At 47.7% G+C, this 27089-nt stretch overlaps 1 protein-coding gene across 1 annotated transcript in view; it reads left to right on the top strand.

The window, feature by feature from the left end:
* The window catches only part of LOC115482026 (ATP-dependent RNA helicase DDX42-like), a 172022-nt gene that overhangs the window by 88678 nt on the left and 56255 nt on the right, over window positions 1-27089 (top strand). The window contains 8 exon segments of the mRNA XM_030221570.1: window positions 3656-3760; window positions 5606-5725; window positions 6260-6436; window positions 6903-7031; window positions 7938-8037; window positions 9272-9319; window positions 10395-10492; window positions 10642-10918. Of these exon segments, the coding sequence (XP_030077430.1) occupies window positions 3656-3760; window positions 5606-5725; window positions 6260-6436; window positions 6903-7031; window positions 7938-8037; window positions 9272-9319; window positions 10395-10492; window positions 10642-10918 (1054 nt within the window).

Here is a 27089-nt window from a genome sequence, read left to right as displayed (position 1 = left end):
CTTTTCCACAAGGAAGTACCTGGAATAGAATCCCAGCCCTTCTTGCCCGGATGGCACGGGCTCGACCGCATTGGCGCTGAGAAGGGCGGAGATTTCCTCTGCAAGTACCTGCTTGTGCTGGAAGCTGTAAGACTGAGCTCCCGGTGGACAATTTGGAGGTTTTGAGGCCAAATTGAGGGTGTATCCTTGCCGGACTATTTGGAGAACCCACTGATCGGAGGTTATGAGAGGCCACCTTTGGTGAAAAGCTTTCAACCTCCCTCCGACTGGCAGGTTGCCCGGCACTGACACTTGGATGTCGGCTATGCTCTGCTGGAGCCAGTCAAAAGCTCGTCCCTTGCTTTTGCTGGGGAGCCGAGGGGCCTTGCTGAGGCCCACGCTGCTGACGAGAGCGAGCGCGCTGGGGCTTAGCCTGGGCCGCAGGCTGTCGAGAAGGAGGATTGTACCTACGCTTGCCAGAAGAGTAGGGAACAGTCTTCCTTCCCCCAAAAAATCTTCTACCTGTAGAGGTAGAGGCTGAAGGCTGCCGGCGGGAGAACTTGTCGAATGCGGTGTCCCGCTGGTGGAGCTGCTCTACCACCTGCTCGACTTTTCTCCAAAAATATTATCCGCACGGCAAGGCGAGTCCGCAATCCGCTGCTGGATTCTATTCTCCAGGTCGGAGGCACGCAGCCATGAGAGTCTGCGCATCACCACACCTTGAGCAGCGGCCCTGGACGCAACATCAAAGGTGTCATACACCCCTCTGGCCAGGAAATTTCTGCACGCCTTCAGCTGCCTGACCACCTCCTGAAATGGCTTGGCTTGCTAAGGGGGGAGCGTGTCCACCAAGCCCGCCAACTGCCGCACATTGTTCCGCATGTGTATGCTCGTGTAGAGCTGGTAGGACTGAATCTTGGCCACGAGCATAGAAGAATGGTAGGCCTTCCTCCCAAAGGAGTCCAAGGTTCTAGAGTCCTTGCCCGGGGGCGCCGAAGCATGTTCTCTAGAACTCTTGGCCTTCTTTAGGGCCAAATCCACAACTCCAGAGTCATGAGGCAACTGAGTGCGCATCAGCTCTGGGTCCCCATGGATCTGGTACTGGGACTCGATCCTCTTGGGAATGTGGGGATTAGTTAATGGCTTGGTCCAGTTCGCCAGCAATGTCTTTTTGAGGACATGATGCATGGGTACTGTGGACGCTTCCTTAGGTGGAGAAGGATAGTCCAGGAGCTCAAACATTTCAGCCCTGGGCTCGTCCTCCACAACCACCGGGAAGGGGATGGCCGTAGACATCTCCCGGACAAAGGAAGCGAAAGACAGGCTCTCAGGAGGGGAAAGCTGTCTTTCAGGAGAGGGAGTGGGATCGGAAGGAAGACCCTCAGACTCCTCGTCAGAGAAATATCTGATGTCTTCTTCCTCTTCCCACGAGGCCTCACCATCGGTGTCAGACACAAGTTCACGGACCTGTGTCTGCAACCGTGCCCGGCTCGACTCCGTGGAACCACGGCCACGGTGGGAGCGTCGAGAGGTAGACTCCCTCGCCCGCACCGGCGAAGCTCCCTCCGCCGACGTAGTCGGGGAGCCTTCCTGGGAGGCTACCGCAGTCGGTACCGCAAGCGGCACCGATGTCGGAGACCTCACCCCAGACAATGGGCCAGCCGGCGCCTGGCTCGACGGTACCGGTGGCGCAAGCACCCCCGGTACCGGAGGGGTAGGGCACAACAGCTCTCCCAGGATCTCTGGGAGAACGGCCCGGAGACTCTCGTTCAGAGCGGCTGTAGAAAAAGGCATGGAAGCCGATGCAGGCGTCGATGTCAGAGTCTGTTCCGGGTGTGGAGGCTGTTCCGGGCTGTCCAAAGGGGAGCGCATCGACACCTCTTGAACAGAGGTCGAGCGGTCCTCTCGGTGCCGATGCCTATTGGGTGCCGACTCCCTCGGCGACCCAGAGCTCTCGGTGCCGACATGGGAAGGGGACCGGTGACGATGGTTCTTCGACTTCTTGGGACGAAGCATGTCACCGGAGCTTCCCGGCACCGACGAGGAGGACGTAGAATCCAGCCGTCGCTTCCTCGGGGCCGAGACCGAAGGAGGTCGGTCTCGGGGGGGGGGGGGGGGGCTGTACTGCAGGAGCCCTCGGAATGAGGGGAGACCCACCCGAAGGCTCACTGCCACCAGCAGGGGAATGGACAGCCCTCACCTGCACTCCAGACGAAGCACCACCGTCCGACGACAGCAGCCAAGGAGGTCTCAATACCGACGCCGACGCAGCCTTCCGATGTCGCCCCGATGCAGAGGGCCGATGCCTCGATGCAATCGGGGGCGAAGATGAAGGTCCAGGCGCCGACGACGTCGAAGCAGTCGATACTCCCGGTGCCGATGCCGACGAAGAGCCCGAGAACAAAATGTTCCACTGGGCTAACCTCGCTACCTGAGTCCGCTTTTGTAAAAGGGAACACAGACTACAGGCCTGAGGGCGGTGCCCAGCCCCCAGACACTGAAGACACGATGCGTGCCTGTCAGTGAGCGAGATTACCCGGGCGCACTGGGTGCACTTCTTGAAGCCGCTGGAAGACTTCAATGTCATGGGCGGAAAAATCGCGCCGGCGAGATCAAAACTCGAAATGGCGAAAATGGCACCGCAAAAATAGGGGGAAGAAAAACTTCGACCGAGGCCTAAATAGGGCCTACCCCGACGACGAAAGAAAACTTACCGGGGCAAAGACTGGAAGTACGGGAAGGAAGAAAACCATAAAGGTCTCCTTCCGACACTTTTTTTTTTTTTTTTTTTGAACAAAGTCGATAAAACGACGCGCGAGGTCAACTTTGGGGCGCGAACGGCGAAACACGACCGTACCGCGCGCGGACAAAAGAAGACTGGCCGGCACGAGCCGGTTCGGGCGGGAAGACGGCCGCGCATGCGCGGTGCGCATCGGCGCGCGAGGACTAGCAAAGGACTTTGCTAGAAAGTGTTCCGATTGGAGGGGCTGCCGTGGACGTCACCCATCAGTGAGAACAATCAGCCTGCTGTCCTCGGAGAATACCTTCTACAGGTATGTAGCATTCGCTTTAACTTTACTTGTATTATTTAACTGCTGTCATATTCCTCTGTATGCTGTGCCAGCCTCCTGATTAACTCCAGGCTAGAATTTCCTGACCCATCAGCTTCCTGTTCCTCCTGAGACCACAATCCCCAGTGGCTTCTTGTTATTCCATTTTACTTGAGGTCACTGAGTTCTGTTTCTTACAGTGTATAAATTACTCTGGGGTTCTCCTGAAGGCTACTTTCTTCCAAGTCCTAGACTGCTTCTGCTTATTTAAGGCATCTGTCTCATCAAATATGAAGGAAATTTATCAGGAAAGGCCTTAAAAGCTATACCTACTTTTACAGCAATGCAAATGTTTATATACAGGTTGTAAATGGGCATAAGGGCTATGTCTGTAAGCATCACAAATGACATCACGTAATGGATTTGCATAGTAAGAGCACTTTTTGGTTGTGTTGATGACTATAATTTCAGAATAATGTTTTTCCAACCTTGTACTGTCCACTACCCCTATAACCCCCATACATACCTCCCATCAGTGGCCTGTTGTCTGAGGGCTTGAAATGGCCTGGTGTATGTCGGCATTGAATGTTCTGATGTATATTGATGTTGGGTCATGTTTCCTGCAGATTGAGTATCCACCATTTGAGAAGAATTTCTATCAAGAACATGATGAGATCGGCAGTCTGACCCCCCAACAAATTATCGACCTTCGACAGAAGCTAAACCTACGGGTAGGTTGAAAGCCACTTAGAATGGTATGGTGAATTATCCAGCGAGTAGATTAAGAATTATTCCTAAATAGTCTTTGTGAAACTGTTAGGTCTCGGATTTGGGCAACAGCACATTGCCATCTAACCCCAGTTAAAGAAGGGAGGATGGTAACTGGAAATCAAATAGACTCTATAATGATAGACAGAACAACTAGGCAGACTGTTCGGGCCAGGAAGGTCTTATCTGCTCTCAATTTCTATGTTGTTGTATTAAATGTATTAAAAAGCTACAGACAGGGGCCTGGGTTTCCTGCAATATCATGGGTAAGGCCTCGCAGTGCAGCCCTTTTACATGGAATTTCCCACTTTTTTACAAGAAAGCAGAGGCCAGACTGGCTTAGGTGGGCAAGAGCAGACCAGTTGCATGTGTCAACTCCTTCTCCTCTCACCATCTAAATTCCCTTCTGTTGACTGAGCAGCAGAAAGAGGAGGAAAGTGTCAAGTGCTTTAGGTCAAGTTCTCCTTTACTGCCCTGGGCCTGACTGCTTTGAATCACACAACTGTGGAAACAGAAAGCAGTGGTGAATGGCTTTCAGAGCATGCCTGACAGTCTCTGGCAGAGCTGTTGTCATCAAGGAGAGTCTGCTTAAAGATGAGAGCATTTGCAATAACCTTGCTGGTACTTTGGGAGGGGGGTATACAGAAGTGCTGAAGGGGACACAGCAGACACCTAGAAATATTGGGCTGCTGAAACATATTTGGAGAGGGGGAGTTGTCATGTAAAAGGGTTATAGGACAGAGTGGCCAATTAGCCTCCATATTCTGTATGGGAAAGAGAGCCTGGGAAGTTCTAACTGTAGGGTCTGAGGATTAAAGGATTATGTGACTAGTGGGTTTGCTGTCCTTTTCCCAATCCCACTCTTCTTTCTTTCACTCCCATTCCCCCCTCCCTCTTTTGGCCTCTGCATTCCTTTCTCTTCTCGCCACCTCCTGATCCTCCATCCTGATGCTGCTTCTTTCTGTCTCTGACCTCTGATCCATCATCCTCGTCCCAGCCCAGAGATCTCCTTTCATCTCCTCCCACACATCAATACTTGAGATTCCTCACTCGGAAAACTCCCTAAAGAATAAAATTAAAGGTTGAGAGACCATGCAAGGTTGGGAAAATGTCATTTCACAAAGTAAATTTACGTTAATATGCAAAATCAATCCAATTTATGCAAATTTGCCATATACTACTACTACTACTATTTAACATTTCTAGAGCGCTACAAAGTGTACGCAGCGCTGTACAAACACAGAAGAAAGACAGTCCCTGCTCAAAGAGCTTACAATCTAATAGACAAAAAGTAAAGCATTTAAATTTAAAATATTTAAGCAGTCAAGCACAAGAGAACAGTCACAGAAGGACAGAAGATGTTGAAGGGTGGTCAGTGTGATTAGGTGTAACTCTGGTTGGAGTAGTGGGAGAAGGTGATAGAAGAATAGAAATGGGTGAGGTAAAGTAATGAGTGGGTTGATAGGGAGGTTATATAAGACATGTCACTCTAGGGGTGGGTGGGTAGAGGGGCTGCAGAATGTCAGAAAGCTTGCTATAGAGTGCTGCTGGAGACGGGGGACTGTAGCTATGTGCACAATATATTTAGGGACCCAAAATTGGTGAAATAATGTAAACTACCTGTGGTAAGGTGCACACTTTGTATGCATCAGAGTAGGTCCAGCGAGTGGGATGTCCTGTCCTGGCGACTATTCTTCCCTGAACTTGATAGCATTTTTAGTCAGATTTGCTGGAAGGGGATATCAGGAGGTGCTCACATAAGAGATTCCACTCTTATTTCATCTCATATTTTTTTTACACATCTCCAGGTTTCTGGCGCAGCTCCTCCCAAGCCTTGCAGTAGTTTTGCACATTTTGGATTTGATGAACAACTTATGCATCAAATTAGGAAGTCAGAGTACACTCAGCCCACGCCCATCCAGTGCCAGGTAAGCAATCATGGGCCAGCCCAATGACTGTGTGGCAATGTACCTGAAAAATGTACCTGCATAACAATTGTGTAACGTATAACTGTTTAACTGTAAGCTACATTGAACTGAAACATGTTTTTGGATAACACTGGGATATAAGAATGGAATGTATGTTTCAGTTTCTGAACTTGTGGTGCAGCCTAGGGTAGGGGTTCTTTGGAGACCGCATTGATCGCTTTCGAGGGAATAAGGTCCTATCCATCGCACAGAAGTAGCATCTTGGGTTCTCGTTGTAAAGGAGCTACAATCTGTGATCCCTGGGCTCAGGATTGTTACTGCAATGAGTGAGTCAGCTGGGAACTTTGGAGGGGAGGAGTTAATGGAAGGGAGAACAGAGTTGTTATGAATGAAGGTTCTTAGACAAAAAAAGTATACCTTTAGCCAGCAAAGAGGTACCATAGGTGGAGCAGTAGCTGGGTCTCTCTCCAAAGAGCTGCGAGCACTGCCTTTGCAGTATTCTTGTGACAAAACATTGTGTCTTTTTGCTGCAAGGGAGTTGCAGTTGCATTGAGCGGCAGAGACATGATCGGAATAGCAAAGACTGGCAGTGGGAAAACGGCAGCCTTCATCTGGCCTATGCTGGTCCATATCATGGACCAGAAGGAGCTAGAGCCAGGGGATGGTCCTATTGGGTTGATCGTGTGCCCCACCAGGGAACTGTGCCAGCAGGTAAGGGGACTTTTCTTTTCATACTCTCCTGGAATACACAATTATGATTTTCCACCACTCTAGATGGGTTGTTGAACGCTTCCGGAGGCAAAGTAAATAGTAGTCTTTATAAGATGCATTCTGTACTTGATGTTTCAAGTCCCAGCCTGCCTTAGGAAGCTGAGGCACTAAGCCCCAGGACTTGTAATTAAGAATAGTCTGATAGCAGCTCCGTCAGTTTGTTCAGGTTTAAGAATTATTTATTTTCATATTGTGGGCCCCATAATGTGTTATTGAATGGTCATCACAGCCTGGCTGGAGAAGGGACACTCATTTGATTGTAGAAGTAAGGGCTGTCTATACTTAGTGCACTGGGCTTGCCTTTAACTATTAGGCCCATTCCTGCTGTTCCAGATTGCAAAAGCTTAATGTTCCTTCTCTTCAAAGAAACAGTCGTTTGCCCTTAAACGTTAATCCTGCTTTTTAGATCCACACCGAGTGCAAGCGTTTTGGTAAAGCTTATAACCTACGTTCAGTGGCAGTGTACGGAGGAGGCAGCATGTGGGAACAGGCCAAAGCGCTTCAGGAAGGAGCTGAGATAGTTGTCTGCACACCAGTAAGTAAACATCAGCTGGGCTAGGGAACAACAATGTTTGGATATAAGAACAATTTTAATTCATTGAATTTACTATTGGAACTCATGTTGTGAGGGGGGGGGGAAGAGGGAGAATAGTGCTAGTTCATGCCTCTGCAGTGTCCGACAATTTATAATTTGAGCAAAGTAGCTATATTTGACTCTGAAACTACCTGCATTTCATTAAACTTTCAGTGTTTATTCATATGACCTCTGCTCATGCTTTACGTCTTAACTTTCCTTTATAACGGGGCTAATATGCAGCAGGGTGATATCCACTTATATATATAACTGTATAACATATTGGAAGCATGGGCAGGGGGCCACCAGTGAGTGAGGTAAAGAAGCTAGAAATATTCACAAAAATGGCAAAGATTGTAGCCTACAGGCGTAGCACAGTAATGTATGGGTATTGGGGACCTTTTAAACAGGTGGTGTGAAGGGAGGGTGGCAGGGATATGTATGGACTAGTAGCAAGATTTTGTATGGAGGATTATGAGGGTACTAGGGGGAAAACAGGGAGGGGGGACCTCGGGGTGACCACTGGGTAAAAACAAATGTAAGCTGTTTGAGCTCTGTTGCTTTGATTGCTGTCTAGCTGTTGAACTAAAGTATGCCAGCTGTTTAGTACTATGTCCCTGAATAAAAATTGTAAAAAATATGCTTAATATTTCCGTTCAGGTCTCCTAGCTCAGTGAAACATTTTTGGCATACATCAATCCAATCTTTTGATTTATGTGGCACAGCACTATTTCAGTTAATCTGGACTGGACATTACTAATAACATTAAAACCCTCTGTCCTGCATATGGGGTGCTTGTCAGGGTTGCCTGTGTGCTGGAGAAGTCATTCACATAGGTAAGTTTTGTTTGCTTGCTGTCCCTGACAGGGTCGATTGATCGACCACGTGAAGAAGAAAGCCACCAATCTGCAACGAGCTACATACCTTGTGTTTGATGAAGCAGATCGAATGTTTGACATGGGCTTTGGTATGTAGAGGAGAAAAGGCTATGTTGTGTCCAGGGCAGAGTGACCTGTAAATCTGAGACCATTCTAGGTGTTTGCCTGTTGTGTAGTTGACAGGTTCTATTTCCTCTTTTGTTTTTGTTTTTTTTTTTAGCTGTGTTTCTTTTCAGCTTACTGTGATTCCTTTTTTTACCTTCCCCCATCTGGGGTTATAGTAGGCAAGCAGGCTGTCTGTGACCACGGTGCCCTGCTGCCATACGGCTGGACTGGAAACTTCCTGCTTTTAACTATGCAGAAGTATCTTAAACTGAAAACATGCCTTCACTTTAGAGTACCTTAATGGGTCATCATGAATAATATGTTCATAACACCCGGGCAAGCAGAGATTCACCTTAGAGCTGCTAGAGCCTGCAGTTACTTCCATCATAGATTCCATTACCTAAGAGAGAGGAGATCCCTCATAGATTCGGGTTTCTACCATGATCTATCCAGACATTGACAGGCAGAGGATCTCCCTGAAGACACACTTAGCCAGTCAGATTTTCATAGTTACCACATGAGAGAGATTTGCATATATTGGGTCTCCAATACATATAAATCTATGTCGTGCATGTTCACTGGTTAGTTGTGAAAGAGTGACTGGCTAGGCTAGGTGCCCTTGCAGAAGGGAGTTGGGACAGACTTCCTAGGTCCCAAAATCAGAGGATATTTCCACCCTAGATGTAGACTTTGAAAGAAAGATATTCCTAGTATCCAGAACTTAAGCAGGTTATCACCATGATGCAACTAGACACTACTGGGATACTCAAGCTACTATTACTTCTGTTCTCCTAGGTCCATGCTTCCCAGTCTTTGTGGCTGTGATCCCATGATTATGGCCAAATGAAACTGTGTGACCCCCCCATGATACATCTATGGAAAGCCCACCCAGGTCATGACCCCACATGTAGGTTTTGTGATCCCTTTAGGGTCCCAACTCACAGTTTGGGAAGCTCTACCTTAGATGTTCACAGTGCTACATTCAGTTGTATACAAAAACTAATTTTCCCAATGCAACCAGTCCTCTGATAACCTGAATGGTTTTCATGGAAAGTGGGATTAACGGTTTATATAGTACTTTACAAAAAAAAAAAAAAATCTCTACCCTGAAATTACATTCTTAAATTATATCTTTCTACATTTTAAAATCATTTTGTGATGCTAAAAAAAAATTCATACTTATGAATAATCTTTGTTTTTTTTTCTCCCCTCTACCAGAGTATCAGGTGCGATCAATTGCAAGCCATGTACGCCCGGACAGACAAAGTATGTGCAAACCTTGACATGGTGCTTTTTAATTGTGTTGTAGTTAAAGGGTAGGACTGGAGAAATGAACCTGGCTGTCTTATGCAGGGTTGAATTTTCTGCCAGATCACCAACCTAATGTTTTGTTTTGGCTTTTTTTTTGTCTGCAGTAAGTACTTTTTAAATTAAAACCACTACTGCCTATTTTGGGTGAATTTGGTTATTTCTGCTCTCATCCAGTTCTGTGCTTAGTCACTTGTGACTTCTGTGATTCAGATGCAAAGGCAGAACTTGTTACCCAGCTCACAGGTGACACATTTGTATAGAAAAGGACAGCACAGTGTCTTGACAGCTAGTTGAGTCACTAGGATTCATTGTATTTAGGAAAAGAAGACTTATTGGTGATATGGTGATACAGCCAATGTTGGAACCTTGCTACAGCATTATACCCTGCTTATTTATGGTTTCTTTCCAGATTGTGTGCCAATAGGGTATTACCTAGTAGAAATCAAGTCCTTGGTATTCAATCTTATTCCTTATTGTCTGCTCCAGACCATTCCCGGTGAATGGGTATATGCACTTCTACCAGCAGAGGGAGACTGAGAACTAGTGACACTAAATAAGAAACTGTGTAACCCTGACCTCCTCAGTATTTCTCAGCCTCCCAGCAGAGGTAGGTGATTTCTGTGCTACCCTGTTTCTTGAATTCTGTGAGTTTGGCCCCGTTACAAAAACAAAAAAAAAAGTAATAAATACATTTTTTTTAAAAGAGAGAGAGGGAACAGGAGTGTGTGTTGTTCTCAGGTCAGCAGAGTGTTACAAAAAAAAAAAAAAATAAGGGAGGGGGGGAAGGACATGTTTTTTTCATCTCGGCAGTGGTCCTGGGCTGTTGGCTTCTGCACCCCAGGGGTGCACACTTGGGTAGCCCAGGTCCTTCCCCACTGCCCTGCTTTTGGAGCAAGTGTAAATCAAACCCTTGGTATTCAATCTGTTATTACTGGTCATCACTTGATGCTGGTTGCATCTGCTTAATTTTTTGCACAGTGTCAGTAAAATGTGTGCTTGAAACAAGTGTGTCAATTTTTTGGCCTTTCAGCCCTTTTGTTCAGTGCCACATTCCGGAAGAAGATTGAAAAGCTGGCCAGGGATATCCTGATCGACCCCATCCGAGTGGTACAGGGAGATATTGGGGAGGTAACCTACAGTGATTTTTTTTCCTAAGCAGTTTTGCACGAGTGTTGACCTACAATATCCCACCACCCCTCCCCTTCAATTCATATCTTATGTTACTTTCATTATTAGCAAGGTATTATAAATTATTTTCTTGCTTTCCTCTCTGATAGGCAAATGAAGACGTTACACAGGTCGTGGAGATCTTGCCCACTGGCCCTGACAAGTGGTGCTGGTTGACCAATCGACTGGTGGAGTTTCTATCAAGAGGGAGTGTCCTTCTGTTTGTCACCAAGAAGGCAAATGCAGAGGAGCTGGCCAGTAATCTCAGACTGGAAGATCATACTCTGGGCCTGCTGCACGGAGATATGGATCAGAATGAAAGGAACAAAGTCATTTCTGATTTCAAGAAGAAGACCATCCCCTTGTTAGTTGCTACTGATGTAGCAGGTAAGGTATCCTTACTGTTCTATACATAAAAACCTAATAACCGTGGCACCCAAAAGCTTGTATGGTAGAGGATGGGGTTTATTGAGTTCTAGCAGGGTGGGACATTTATTGAGCTACAGGATTTTCATCATCACCAGTTAGTATTTTGACCATTGTGGAATAGTCACGCACCATTGAACGTATGACGTCAAAATGTGGGTATATGCCCTCCCACCACCTAATAAGGTGACATTTCCTGGTAACTCCATCTTCCCATCTGGTGGTAGGAGGCATATAGCCAGTCATTAGAACATAAGAACATAAGCACCACCATACTGGGAAAGGACCAAGGGTCCATCGAGCCCAGCATCCTGTCTCCGATAGTGGCCAATCCAGGCTTCAAGAACCCGGCAAAACCCATTAAAAAAAAAAAAAAAGATCTTTAATAATGTTCAATGGACTTTTCCCTCAGGAATCTGTCCAAACCCCTTTAAACTCCGTAAGGCCAGCTGCTGTCACTACATTTTCTGGCAACAAGTTCCAGAGTCTAACTACAAGCTGAGTAAAGAAAAACTTTCTCCTGTTTTAAATCTGCCATAATCTAGCTTCATCTTGTGTCCCCTGGTTCTATTGTTGTTTGAAAGTGTAAACAAATGCTTCACATCCGTCCGCTCTACTCCGCTCATTATCTTGTAGACTTCTATCATATCACCCCTCAGCCGCCTTTTCTGCAAGCTGAAGAGCCCTAACCTTCTCAGTCTTTCCTCATAAGGAAGTCGTTCCATCCCTTTTATAATTTTCGTCACCCTTCTCTGCACCTTCTCCAATTCCTTTATATCTTTTTTGAGATGCGGCGACCAGAATTGGACACAGTATTCGAGGTGCGGTCGCACCAAGGAGCGATACGACGGCATTATAACATCCTCGTGTTTGTTTTCCATCCCTTTTCTAATAATACTCAATATTCTGTGCGCTTTCTTAGCCGCCGCTGCACACTGAGCAGAAGTTTTTAACGTCTTATCCACGATGACTCCCAGATCTCTTTCTAGGTCTGTGACTCCTAACGCGGAACCTTGCATGACATAGCTGTAATTCGGGTTCCTCTTACCCACATGCATCACTTTGCACTTGTCAACATTGAACTTCATCTGCCACTTGGACACCCAATCCCCCAGTCTCGTGAGGTCCTCCTGTAATCTTTCACACTCCTCATGCGACTTGACGACCCTGAATAATTTAGTGTCATCTGCGAATTTGATTACCTCACTAGTTACTCCCATCTCTAGGTCATTTATAAATATGTTAAAAAGGAGCGACCCCAGCACAGACCCCTGCGGGACCCCACTAACTACCCTTCTCCATTGAGAATACTGACCATTCAATCCTACTCTCTGCTTCCTATCTTTCAACCAGTTCCTAATCCATAGTAATACCCTACCTCCGATCCCATGATTGTCCAGTTTCCTCAGGAGTCTTTCATGAGGCACATTGTGAAACGCCTTTTGAAAATCCAGATACGTAATATCCACTGGCTCCCCATTGTCCACATGTTTGTTCACCCCCTCAAAAAGATGCAGTAGATTGGTGAGGTAAGACTTCTCTTCACTAAATCTGTGTTGACTAGGTCTCAGCCCATGTTTTTGTATGTGCTCTGTAATTTTATTCATAATAATAGCCTCTACTATTTTGCCCGGTACCAACGTCAGACTCACCAGTCTATAATTTCCCGGATCCTTTCTGGGAGCCTTTTTAAAAAATCAGCGTAACATTGGCTACCCTCCAGTCTTCCGGTACCACATCTGATTTTAGGGATAGATTGCATATTACTAACAGTAGCTGTACAAGTTCATTTTTCAGTTCTGTTAATACTCTGGGATGTATGCCATCTGGTCCTGGTGATTTGCTACTCTTCAGTTTGTAGAACTGACCCAATACATTCTCCCAAGTTTACAGAGAATTCGTTTAGTTTCTCTGACTCGCCTGCTTCAAATACCCTTTCCAGCACCGGTGTCCCACCCAAATCCTCCTTGGTGAAGACCGAAGCAAAGAATTCATTTAATTTCTCCTCTACGGCTTTGTCTTCCCTGATCGCCCTTTTAACACCATTTTCGTCCAACGGCCCAACCGATTCTTTAGCCAGCTTCCTGCTTTTAATGTATCTAAAAAAAATTTTACTATGTATTTTTGCTTCTAACGCTAACTTTTTTTTAAAGTCCTTTTTTGCCCTCCTTATCTCCGCTTTACATTTGGCTTGGCATTCCTTATGTTTTGTTATTTTTAGTTGGTTCTCTTCTCCACTTTCTGAAGGATTGTTTTTTGGCTCTAATTGCTGCCTTTACCTTACTGTTTAGCCACGGCGGCTGACGTTTGGTCTTTTTTCCTCTTTCTAATATGCGGACTATAGTTGTCCTGTACCTCTAGGATGGTGTTTTTGATCAGCATCCATGCCTGTTGCAAGTTTTTTACTATGTGAGCTGCTCCTGTCATTCTTTTTTTCACTGTTTTTCTCATTCTATCGTAATCACCTTTTCTAAAGTTAAACGCTAGTGTATTTGATTTCCTAAGTTCACTTACTTCAATGCCAATATCAAGACTGATCATATTATGATTACTGTTATCAAGTGACCCTCGCACCGTTATCCCCCCCCCCCCAACCCCCGAACTAGATCATGAGCTCCACTAAGGACTAAGTCTAGTATTCTTCCTTCTCTTGTCGGCTCCTGAACCAGCTGTTCCATGAAGCTGTCCTTGATTTCATCAAGATATTTTATCTCCCTGGCGTGTACTGATGTTACATTAACCCAATCTATATTCGGATAATTGAAATCACCCATTATTATTACATTGCCCATTTTTTTTTTGCTTCCCTAATTTCCTTGACATTGCTGCGTCTGTCTGCTCGTCCTGGCCAGGCGGACAGTAGTACACTCCTATCAGCATTGAGAATGGTCTGTCTGAGTGATTCAAGGAAAGAAAATTAGCAGGTAAGATCTAACTTTTCCTTAAGTTTTACGAAGTTTAAAGTAGGTTTAAAGACTCTATTCTTTGAACAGGTGTGGTGGAGGAAGGTGGGCAACACTCATTTCTGTAGTATGGCTCTCTATTTTATAATTTTTAATCTAGTATTTTATATATAAATTATTCCTTTTTGTCCAGCTAGTAAAGTCCAAACCAGTGGGTAATGTCCCCCAAGCAGCAGATAGAAGTAGTGAATAAACATTTCCAGTGACATCACCGGTAAAACAGGAGATGCAGCCTGGATCTAGTCAGTATTTCTCTATCTCCAGCAAATGGTACAGATTGGACTGCCACAACCTGTGGTACCGTTGGTCACGTTGAGGCCATAGACCCTTCCCTGGTTGAGCAGGAAGTGCATACGTTTGACCTCCACCTCTCTGAGCCCTTGCCTGCTAGCTTGTGTTCCAGTGGGTGGGTTGGCGGAGGCCCTATGAGACTGCTTCCAGCGGTATGCTGGGCCCCTTTTGTCTCTTCCCTCTCCACTCTCCCATTCATCCCACCAAAGCCTTGGGACTGAGAGAAAAAAAAGGTGTACTGGCAGTTTAATTGGCCAGGAGAACTTCAGCACAAGTTTGAAAAAAAAAAAAAAAAATAGAACAGGCAGCTGAATGGCGGCAAGAGGAGAGCCACAACTTCCTGATTGGACCAAGGGGAGACCCCCCACCTTTTTTTTTGTTACATTTGTACCCCGCGCTTTCCCACTTATGGCAGACTCAATGCGGCTTACATGGGGCAATGGAGGGTTAAGTGACTTACCCAGAGTCACAAGGAGCTGCCTGTGCCTGAAGTGGGAATCGAACTCAGTTCCTCAGCTCCCCAGGACCAAAGTCCACCACCCTAACCACTAGGCCACTCCTCCACTCCTTTGCATGCAGAACCTAGTAAGGTGGAAGATCTAGCGGACCAGCCATACCCAGAAGATGTATGGGAGTTGTGGCAGCTGGCAGGTTTTGGCAGCTTCAAGTGTGCCTTCCCCTGCTTGCAGGGGTAATTGTCAGGGGCTGGTGCACAGGCCTCCGGAAGGGCTCAGGAGGTGGTGGTTGTCAATGAAGCAGAAAGCTGGTCCCCTTCCCTCCTTCCATGGTCCAGCACCCAATCACTTTGGACACGTGGTTTTGGCAAGTACTGCGACCATGTTTAAGGTGGGCCAGCCATGTCCCGTCAGGAGCTGGATGGATTGGGTTGGGTTATAGAATGGGGACGCCGAGGTAGTGCCGGGCCCCTTCTCCAAGCAGGTGTGGTCCCCAGGGTACACGTGGTGGACTTCATACCCCTGCTTGTGGCAGCCATCTCAGAGGAAGTCGTCGAGCCCTATCAGCATGAAGGGCCCAAGGCAGGGAAGTGCTCTCTGGAGAGGTCACTTTCACCTGGCAGAGGAGCTTCTGGGAGCAGGGATGGTGTCCCGGCTTACTATGCACAGCAGGGGCTCCAGGGTACAGTGGTTTCTTCTGAGGCTTTGTGGGGGTGGGGGGCATTAGTCTGCTAATGATTCTCTGGGGGGTTGCTCCCCAGTGTGCGCAGACTCTTTGGAGTAGTGGGAGATCTCTCCAGGAGATGACCAGGAATCCTCAGTTGTCCGTCCTTGTTTCAGCATGAAGATCTCCCAGCCCTAACCGACCAGATACTGGCGACCTTACAGCTAGAGGACACTATGCAGGAAGGTCCTAAGGGGGAGATCCCATTCTAGAGGGGCATCAAAAACTGGCAAAGGCCTTTCCCCTCCATAGGATGATCTTAGGGATGGCCATCAATGAGTGGGAGGCTCCTGAGATGGTAGTGCGGGGGTTCACACTGATGAGCTGACTCGTTTCTACCATAGAGAACCTGGACAAATTGTTTCTCTCTCGAAGCTTGATGCCCTAAACATAGTGCTGTTAAAGATGATGACCATTCTGGTGGATAGAAGCTTGGTCTTCCAGGGATTTGCATGTCAGGAAGGTCGCATCACTCCTCAAAAGCTTTTTTGGTCCACTGAGGTTATAGTGCAAGTAGCCATCTGTGACATTGATCATGTTCAGGTTATGTGGCAAGAGTGGTCCTCTGATGGGTACAACAGCTTCCTGCTTTTGCCAGGGTGGCAGAGTGGAGTTACGGGGGGCCTGTCTTGCTGATGTGCTTTATGACCTGATCTGTGTGGGCTTGAATTCAGTGGCCTATGGTGTGGTAGCTGTCCTTAAGGAGTACCTGCTGAGGTCAGGTCTTGGGACCTGACTAGGGGTCATACCTGGTGGTGCTGTCACACCTCCCCTCACACACCCCTCCCTCCACACATTCACTTTCCACACATATACCCCCCCCCCCCCCCACACACACACACACATCCCTTGCCTTTTCCTCTTCGATGACTCCTTTGTTTTCGATCACCCTCATTAAAAAAAAATTTTAAAAATAGAGATTGTATGATTACTGTAGTCTCAGTGAATTTTAATCCACATTTAACCATCCAGAGCTGAAGCCACATTCCACCATTGTCTTCAAGTCTGGGGCTTGGGAGTTGGTCTGCAACACTTTGGCTTTGCAAAGTTTATTCTACCTCCTACAAACTTTGTGGCTGAGATTGCAAATTGCTTCAGGGTGTTTAGTTAATTCTCTGAGGACAAGCAGGATGAAAGTCCACATTGATTGGCGACATTGCCAACGGAGCCCTGACATGGAGATGTTCACCAGCATTCTATTTCCAGAAGTCTTTGGAAGCGATCAACTGTGCATGTGCCCACCTTCTCACCTGCCATCATCAAACAAGACCAAACCAATCTTCACTTTTCCATGGAGCATGTCTATGATCTCCCCTCTGCTCAGGTCTCTTATTTTCTCTCTCTCAATTTTGTGGCCTTTTGTTTTAAAAATTACAGTCATACAAGTGTTCATGTGAAGCTGTTGCCTTCTATCCCCTTTTAGATTCCCAGATAGGTTTTTTTTTGCCATGGCTCACTAGACCCTCTTAGACCTCGATCCTGGTTGAGTCTGAATTTTTGCCAGGATGAGCTGTTTGATTTGGCCTTGTTTGTTTATCCAGATATGTCCAGTAAAATTACCAGTTGTTTTAAAAAGTGTTCCTGGTGCTCCAGGCCACGTCACTCATGGACACCCATAACTAGTTCCTGCAGTGTCTGGATCCCAACCATAATTGTCGACCTTGTAAACTTGGTTTGCAGATTTATTTATTGATTGACTTTTTGAAAGAATTCACTCGTCGGTGTACAGTAGGAATAAATCAAACATAGGCAATAGTTAATTTTAGCAGTAAAATATTCAAAATAACAATACAAAGTACTACTTACATTGTCAACACAATATGTAATAATATTTTTATTAGACAGGATAGAGTATAAGCAAAGATGGAATGTATAGATGGGTAAGTGGAGTTAGAAAATAAGGTGACTAATTTTAATTCCAACAATTTTTATTGAAAAACCAGCATAAAAATAAACTGTGACATATATTAAAGCACAAACACATACTATATTAGTACAACGGTCATACTATCACAGCAACAAAACATCCCCCCCCCCCCCCCCCCCCCCCCCCCCCCCCGCTAACCTGTCTTCTCAACCATGGATCAGGCAGGCACTACCAAAAGACTCTTGTCAACCTTGAAACCAACCCCCCCCCCCTCCCACCACTACCCTTACCCTCTCCCTCTTTATGCTTAATAACATCCCCACTCACCCCCTGGAGGACTGGACTCTTATGTCCTCCTGGAGCAAGGACGGAAGAGAGTGACCACGTCCACATCCCACCCCGAACAAATTTACTGACAGCTTAATTTATTCATAATGAGACTTCTGCCTTTTGGTGACAAAGAGACCAAATAAAGATTCCAAATTTTCAAAAAACAATTTTTATGTTTAAAAGATCCTTTTACTTCCCAAGCTTCCCAAGTTATCAATTCTCCGAGGACAAGCAGGCTGCTTGTTCTCCCTGATGGGTGACGTCCACAGCAGCCCCTCCAATCGGAAACTTCACTAGCAAAGGCCTTTTCTAGCTCTCGTGCGCCCATGCTCATGCGTGGCCGTCTTCCCGCCCGAACCGGCTCGTGTTCGTCAGTCTTCTTTTGTTCGCACTCGGGACGGTCGTGTTTTGCCGCCGTTTCGTGCCCCTCAAGTTGACCCTCGCACGTCTTCGCGATTTCGCTAAAAAAAAAAAAAAAAAAGAGAGACCTTTCGGTCTTTGTCCCTTCCCGTGTGTCCAGTTTTTCCCCCAGCGTAAATTTCCTTTCGCTTTCGGGATTGGCCTTTTTGGCCTCGGTACGGGTTTTCTCTCCCTTATTTTTGGTGCCTTTCGTCATCATTGCGAATTTTGATTTCGCCGGCGTGATTTTTCCACCCATGTCATCGAAGTCTCCCAGCGGCTTCAAAAAGTGCACCCAGTGTGCCCGGGTAATCTCGCTCACTGATAGGCACGCTTCGTGTCTGGGGGCTGGGCACCGCCCGCAGGCCTGCAGTCTTTGTGCTGTTTTACAAAAGAGGACTCAGGTAGCGAGATTGGCCCAGTGGAACGTGTTGTTCTCGGGCTCTTCGTCGACAACAGCACAGGACGCATCAAGTGCATCGACGTCGACAGCATCGAAGTCTTCGACCACTGCATCGAGGCTTCGACCCTCTGCATCGTCAGTACCGAGACATCGGAAGGCTGCATCGACGTCGGTGGTACCGGGACCTCCGCTATTGCTGATGTCGTCGGACGGTGGTGCTTCGACTGGAGTGCAGGTGAGGGCTGTCCATTCCCCTGCTGGTGGCGGTGAGCCTTCGGGTGGGTCTCCTCCTGCCCTGAGAGCTCCTGCGGTACAACCCCCCCCGAGACCGACCTTCTTCGGCCTCGGCCCCGAGGAAGAGACGGTTGGATTCTACGTCCTCCTCGTCGGTACCGGGAAGCTCCAGTGACATGCTTCGTTTGAAGAAATCAAAGAAGCATCGACACCGGTCTCCGTCCCGCCTCGGTACCGAGAGCTCTGGGTCGCCGAGGGAGTCGGCACCCAGTAGGCATCGGCACCGGGAGGATCGCTCACCCTCTGTTCACCCCTTTGCCCGGGGTGAGGTCTCCGACATCGGTACCGCCTCCCAGGAAGACTCCCCGACGACGTCGGTGGAGGGAGCTTCGCCGGTGCTGGCGAGGGAGTCTACCTCTCGGCGCTCCCACCATGGCCGTGTTTTCATGGAGTCGAGTCGGGCACGGCTTCAGATACAGGTTCATGAACTTGTGTCTGATACTGATGGTGAGGCCTCGTGGGAGGAGGAGGAGGACATCAGATATTTCTCTGACGAGGAGTCTGATGGCCTTCCTTCTGATCCCACTCCCTCCCCTGAAAGGCAGCTTTCTCCTCCCGAGAGTCTGTCTTTCGCGGCTTTTGTCCGGGAGATGTCTACGGCCATCCCCTTCCCGGTGGTCATGGAGGATGAGCCCAGGGCTGAGATGTTTGAGCTCTTGGACTATCCTTCTCCACCTAAGGAAGCGTCCACAGTACCCATGCATCATGACCTAAAAAAGACATTGCTGGCGAACTGGACCAAGCCTCTAACTAATCCCCACATTCCCAAGAAGATCGAATCCCAGTACCGGATCCATGGGGACCCAGAGCTGATGCGCACTCAGTTGCCTCACGACTCTGGTGTGGTGGATCTGGCCCTAAAGAAGGCTAAGAGTTCTAGGGAGCATGCTTCGGCGCCCCCGGGCAAGGACTCTAGAACCTTAGACTCCTTTGGGAGGAAGGCCTACCATTCAAGATTCAGTTCTACCAGCTCTACACGAGCATCCACATGCGGAACAATGTTGGCGGGCTTGGTGGACAAGCTCCCTTCTGAGCAAGCCAAGCCGTTTCAGGAGGTGGTCAGGCAGCTGAAGGCGTGCAGAAAATTCCTGGCCAGAGGGGTATATGATACCTTTGATGTTGCGTCCAGGGCCGCTGCTCAAAGTGTGGTGATGCGCAGACTCTCATGGCTGCGTGCCTCCGACCTGGAGAATAGAATCCAGCAGCGGATTGCGGATTCCCCTTGCCGAGCGGACAACATTTTTGGAGAAAAAGTCGAACAGGTGGTAGAACAGCTCCACCAGCGGGATAACGCTTTCGACAAATTCTCCCGCCGGCAGCCTTCAGCATCTACCTCTTCAGGTAGACGTTTTTATGGGGGAAGAAGGGCTGTTCCCTACTCTTCTGGTAAGCGTAGGTACAATCCTCCCTCTCGCCAGCCTGCGGCCCAGGCTAAGCCCCAGCGCGCTCGCTCTCGTCAGCAGCGTGCGCCTCAGCAAGGCCCCACAGCTCCCCAGCAAAAGCAGGGGGCGAGCTTTTGACTGGCTCCAGCAGAGCATAGCCGATGTCAAAGTGTCCGTGCCGGACGATCTGCCGGTCGGGGGGAGGTTGAAAGTTTTTCACCAAAGGTGGCCTCTCATAACCTCCGACCAGTGGCTTCTCCAAATAGTCCAACAAGGATACACCCTCAATTTGGCCGCCATGCCTCCAAATTGTCCACCGGGAGCTCAGTCTTACAGCTTCCAGCACAAGCAGGTACTTGCAGAGGAACTATCCGCCCTTCTCAGCGCCAATGCGGTCGAGCCCATGCCACCGGGGCAAGAAGGGTTGGGATTCTATTCCAGGTACTTCCTTGTGGAAAAGAAAACAGGGGGGATGCGTCCCATCCAAGACCTAAGGGCTCTGAACAAATATCTGGTCAAGGAAAAGTTCAGGATGCTTTCCCTGGGCACCCTTCTTCCCATGATTCAGCAAAACGATTGGACTTAAAGGATGCTTATACACACATCCCGATACTGCCAGCTCACAGACAGTATCTTCGATTTCATCTGGGATCACGTCACTTCCAGTATTGTGTGCTACCCTTTGGGCTCGCCTCTGCGCCCAGAGTGTTCACGAAGTGCCTAGCTGTGGTAGCAGCAGCACTTCGCAGGCTGGGAGTACACGTGTTCCCTTATCTCGACGATTGGCTGGTGAAGAACACATCCGAGGCAGGAGCTCTACAGTCCATGCAGATGACTATTCGCCTCCTGGAGCTACTGGGGTTTCTGATAAATTATCCAAAGTCCCATCTTCTCCCAGTACAGAGACTCAAATTCATAGGAGCTCTGCTGGATTCTCGGACGGCTTGTGCCTATCTCCCAGAGACAAGAGCCAACAACTTGTTGTCCCTCGTCTCGCGGGTGCGAGCGTCCCAGCAGATCACAGCTCGGCAGATGTTGAGATTGCTGGGCCACATGGCCTCCACAGTTCATGTGACTCCCATGGCCCGCCTTCACATGCGATCTGCTCAATGGACCCTAGCTTCCCAGTGATTTCAGGCTGCTGGGGATCTAGAAGACGTGATCCACCTGTCCACGAGTTTTCTCAAATCCCTGTATTGGTGGACGATTTGGTCCAATTTGACTCTGGGACGTCCTTTCCAAATTCCTCAGCCACAAAAAGTGCTGACTACGGATGCGTCTCTCCTGGGGTGGGGAGCTCATGTCGATGGGCTTCACACCCAGGGAAGCTGGTCCCTCCAGGAACGCGATCTGCATATCAATCTCCTGGAGTTACGAGCGGTCTGGAACGCTCTGAAGGCTTTCAGAGATTGGCTGTCCCACCAAATTATCCAAATTCAGACAGACAACCAGGTTGCCATGTATTACATCAACAAGCAGGGGGGGCACCGGATCTCGCCCCCTGTGTCAGGAAGCCGTCAGCATGTGGCTCTGGGCTCGCCGTCACGGCATGGTGCTTCAAGCCACATACCTGGCAGGCGTAAACAACAGTCTGGCTGACAGACTGAGCAGGATTATGCAACCTCACGAGTGGTCGCTCAACTCCCGAGTAGTGCGCCAGATCTTCCAGTTGTGGGGCACCCCCTTGGTAGATCTGTTTGCATCTCGAGCCAACCACAAAGTCCCTCAGTTCTGTTCCAGGCTTCAGGCCCACGGCAGACTGGCATCGGATGCCTTCCTCCTGGACTGGGGGGAAGGTCTGCTGTATGCTTATCCTCCCATACTTCTGGTCGGGAAGACTTTGTTGAAACTCAAGCAAGACCGAGGCACCATGATTCTGATCGCTCCTTTTTGGCCGCGTCAGATCTGGTTCCCTCTTCTTCTGGAGTTATCCTCCGAAGAACCGTGGAGATTGGAGTGTTTTCCGACCCTCATCACACAGGACGAAGGGGCGCTTCTGCATCCCAACCTCCAGTCTCTGGCTCTCACGGCCTGGATGTTGAAAGCGTAGACTTTGCCTCTTTGGGTCTGTCAGAGGGTGTCTCCCGCATCTTGCTTGCTTCCAAGAAAGATTCCACTAAGAGGAGTTACTTCTTTCTATGGAGGAGGTTTGCCGTCTGGTGTGACAGCAAGGCCCTAGATCCTCGCTCTTGTCCTACACAGACCCTGCTTGAATACCTTCTGCATTTGTCCGAGTCTGGTCTCAAGACCAACTCTGTAAGGGTTCACCTTAGTGCAATCAGTGCATACCATTACCGTGTGGAAGGTAAGCTGATCTCAGGACAGCCTTTAGTTGTTCGCTTCATGAGAGGTTTGCTTTTGTCAAAGCCCCCTGTCAAACCTCCTACAGTGTCATGGGATCTCAATGTCGTTCTCACCCAGCTGATGAAACCTCCTTTTGAGCCACTGAACTCCTGCCATCTGAAGTACTTGACCTGGAAGGTCATTTTCTTGGTGGCAGTTACTTCAGCTCGTAGAGTCAGTGAGCTTCAGGCCCTGGTAGCCCAGGCCCCTTACACCAAATTTCATCATAACAGAGTAGTCCTCCGCACTCATCCTAAGTTCTTGCCAAAGGTTGTGTCGGAGTTCCATCTGAACCAGTCAATTGTCTTGCCAACATTTTTTCCCCGTCCTCATTCCTGCCCTGCTGAACATCAGCTGCACACATTAGACTGCAAAAGAGCATTGGCCTTCTATCTGGAGCGGACACAGCCCAACAGACAGTCCGCCCAATTGTTTGTTTCTTTTGATCCCAACAGGAGGGGAGTGGCTGTGGGGAAATGCACCATATCCAATTGGCTAGCAGATTGCATTTCCTTCACTTACGCCCAGGCTGGGCTGGCTCTTGAGGGTCATGTCACGGCTCATAGTGTTAGAGCCATGGCTGCGTCAGTGGCCCATTTGAAGTCAGCCACTATTGAAGAGATCTGCAAAGCTGCGACGTGGTCATCTGTCCACACATTCACATCTCATTACTGCCTGCAGCAGGATACCCGACGCGACAGTCGGTTCGGGCAGTCAGTGCTTCAGAATCTGTTCGAGGTTTAGAATCCAACTCCACCCCCCTAGGCCCATGTTTATTCTGTTTCAGGCTACACTCTCAGTTGGATAAGTTGTTAGGTCAATCTCAGTTATGTCCTCGCCGTTGCAAGGCCCAATTGACCATGTTTGTTGTTTTGAGTGAGCCTGGGGGCTAGGGATACCCCATCAGTGAGAACAAGCAGCCTGCTTGTCCTCGGAGAAAGCGAATGCTACATACCTGTAGAAGGTATTCTCTGAGGACAGCAGGCTGATTGTTCTCACAAACCCGCCCGCCTCCCCTTTGGAGTTGTGTCTTCCCTTGTTTTGTCTTGCTACATATGGGACTGACAAACACGAGCCGGTTCGGGCGGGAAGACGACCGGCCGTGCGTGCGCGGTGCGCGAGGACTAGCAAAGGCCTTTGCTAGTGAAGTTTCCGATTGGAGGGGCTGCCGTGGACGTCACCCATCAGTGAGAACAATCAGCTTGCTGTCCTCGGAGAATACCTTCTACAGGTATGTAGCATTCGCTATATGGAGCAAAGTATGCCAACTCAAGTGCATAAGGTGTAAAAAAAAACTCGAGGAATATAACCAGTCTCGAACATGACGTAAAAGATACACAATGTTATAAAGTCTGATATTAGGGAGGCCCAGCCCACCCTGAGACCAAAAACCCATCAAATGAGAGAAACGTAGTTTTGCTTTTTTTCTTAGCCCAACAAAACCTTGAGTCAAGATGATTTAGGCGGTGCAAGTCTTTCTGCAATAACCACAGCGGCAAGGATTGAAGCAAATATAACCACTTAGGGAAAAGTTTCATGCGCACCAAAGAGATACGCCCAATCAAAGGCAAAGGTAACTCTTGCCACTTTTCCAACTGTTGCTGGGTTGTCAACAGCATCTGAGTTACATTAAGCTGATATAACTCTTTGACCTCCGAAGAAAGAAGCACCCCGAGATATTTAAAAGATTGTTCCGCTCACCGCAGAGGAAATTGTTCGGGCCAGGCACGTTGAACCTCTGTCGAACTAGCTAGTGCTTCTGATTTGTCTAAGTTCAGTCTAAACCCCGCGAAATCCCCAAATTCTTGAAAGGACTCTAACAATGCCTCCAGTGAAATCTGTGGGTCTATAAGAACCACCAAAAGATCGTCTGCAAAAGCAGCTAACTTAAAGCTCTCCCCGCCAAAATCCACCCCTTTAATATCCACATTGGCATGAATCTCCTGGATAAGAGGGTCTAAATAAAGAACAAAAAGAAGTGGGGACAATGGGCAGCCCTGTCGAGTTCCACATCTAATCAGGAAATGTGTAGATAATTGGCCATTAACTCTCACTCTGGGCCGAGGGGAGGCATACAGGACTTTAATTGCATCTACAAACCACCCCTCGAACCCATATACTCTCAGGGTTGTGAATAAAAACTCCCACCGAACCCGGTCGAACACCTTCTCGGCATCGTTATGGCTGGTTTCCGGTGTGATTTCACCCATTCCAAGGAGGCCAATATATGTCTAAGATTTCTAATGACAGACCGGTTCTTGACGAACCCCACCTGTGTGTCATGGATGATGTGAGGTAACACCCGACTCAACCTGTTAGCCAAACTTTTTGCAAATAGAGACTCTGGAGGCCACACGAAAAAGCACAAACACAAACAATTTCACTTCATAATTTAACAATGAAATTGGTCGATATGAGGCAGGCAAAGTAGTGTCCCGACCCGGTTTGGGCAAAACTATAATTTGTGCTACATTTAATTGTTGGGGCATAGAGCCCCCCCGCCACCCAGGTATTGAAAACCTTCGTTAGAGGCTCAACAATTACTTCCCCCAACAGTTTGTAGAACTTGGCTCGGAGCCCATCTGGCCCCGGGGCCTTGCTCAATGGGCTACCACTAATTGCCCCGTACACCTCATCAGGATGTATTGGTGCGCCTAAGGATGTTCTATCCGCTTGAGTGATACGCGGAAGGCTGAGTTCCCCCAAATACATACCCCTTGGGAGGATCATCCGATTCCTGTGGTGTATACAAAGAGTGATAGAAGGCCTTGAAAACCTCACATATTTCTGCGTTAGAATGCACCAACTTCCCAGAGAAGTCTTTAATTGAAGCTATAGTCCTAGATTCCTGGTGTTTTTTTTTTTGCTATCAGATGGGCCAATAATTTCCCATTTTTATTTCCATGCTTGTAAAGTTGATACCTATAATAGTTTTGTGTTTTAACCGCCCGTTCCTGAATCAAGGAGTTCAAAGCTATTGACAAAAGTTCACCCTTGAGAGAAGCGGTCGGACGATCCCCAAATCTTTGTCGCAATTTTACAATTTATTTTTCTAAACGAAGGATTTCTCTGTCCCTGGCCTTCTTTTTATGGTTAGCGTAGTCAATGATTGACCCGCGAAGGGACCGCCTTGGCAGCCTCCCAAAATAAGATGACATCCTTCTCAGAGGAATGATTAAAAATTCTGTAGTCTGACCAGCTAGCTAACAGATTCTGCTCAAATTTCACGTCATAGTACAAGTCACAGGGAAAGGCCCAGGATGACCCAGAAGTCCCCTGTCTCCCCAGATTCCAATCTAGCCACACTGCCACGTGGTCAGAGATCACATACGGACCTATCTGAGTGTCTGCTATCTCATTGAGTAGTGGACGGGAGGCTAAGAGATAATCTATCCTGGACTGAGTTGCATGTGCTCGGGATAGATGTGTATAGTCTCTCTCCGAAGGGTGCAGAACCCTCCACACATCCAGAAGATCCAATAAAGAACTGAATTGCGGAAGGCCCCTTGCAGACCTGGACCTTGCTCCCACAGGGGGGTCAGATTTATCAAGTTGAGGATCCCAAACCATATTAAAGTCCCCACCCACGAGCAAAGGAATGGTACCCTCCTCACCAAGAATATCAACCAGTTTCTTGTAAAATGTAGTGTCCAACTGATTAGGGGCATATATGCTACCCACTGTGACCGTTAAGGTGACTAATTTAAAGAAAGTTGCACATGTTGAGAAGAAATATTAGAGATTGTGAGAAATAGTGCAAACTTCTTTTTGGCACTGAGAAGTCCAGTCCCTCAGCTTCAGCATCAGCAGCATCGGTCCCAGTGGCACTCAGAGCTGTGTCGTACACTGGGGGCATATCAACATCAGGGTGGTCTCCCCCTGCTTCAGTATCAAGCATCTTTGGTGGCCACTGGGATTATCTGATCCCACCCCAACGAGGAAAGATTTGACTTAGTCTTCATTGATGCTGGTAGGTGGGACTTAAATGTTCAGGTGTTTACTTAATTATGGTAGTGCTGACTGAGGCTAAGCACTGCTCCTGTTGCAGTGCACAGTGGGCCATTTCAGGGCTTGGTTGTCTTTCTTCCTATTCCCTTGATGTTAACCAGAATTCTATTCTATATATTTATATCCCGTTTCTATCAGTAAAGAATCTATGCGGGTTACAATAAGATCATAATACAAAAAAATCAGAGATCAGTCTTATCCCTACTATATTACTTGTCTAATTATTTTCCAAAAATAGACATTTTCAGTTCTTTACAAATCTGTAGGTATTTTGAAAGTTATTTGCTCAGGTACTTCATTCCATAATTTACTATCTTAATAAATAAAAGCTGTCAAAAACTTTTTTTATAGTGGACTCTTTTAACTGATGGAAATCCTAATAATAAAGTGGAGTAAAAGCAAGAATTGTTCTGAAAAGCTGATTAAGCTGCTATTTGTTAGAACAGTTTCCCTGTAAGATTTTAAATACTATACAGTTTTAAGTTTAGCACATACATTCAATGGTAACCAGTGCAGGCTTTTATATAAAGGTGTCACATGATCAAATCAGGAGCATCCATGAATCATTTTAGCTGCAGTATTCTGTAAAAGCTGTAATCTGCTAGCAAGCCTTGAATTTAAACCAACGAACAGAACATTGCAGTAGTCTAATTGAGGCAGAACAATAGCGTGC

The sequence above is a fragment of the Microcaecilia unicolor genome, chromosome 12, assembly GCF_901765095.1.
Source record: "Microcaecilia unicolor chromosome 12, aMicUni1.1, whole genome shotgun sequence".
NCBI lineage: Eukaryota > Metazoa > Chordata > Amphibia > Gymnophiona > Siphonopidae > Microcaecilia > Microcaecilia unicolor.
This window is presented reverse-complemented; position numbering and strand designations above follow the sequence as displayed.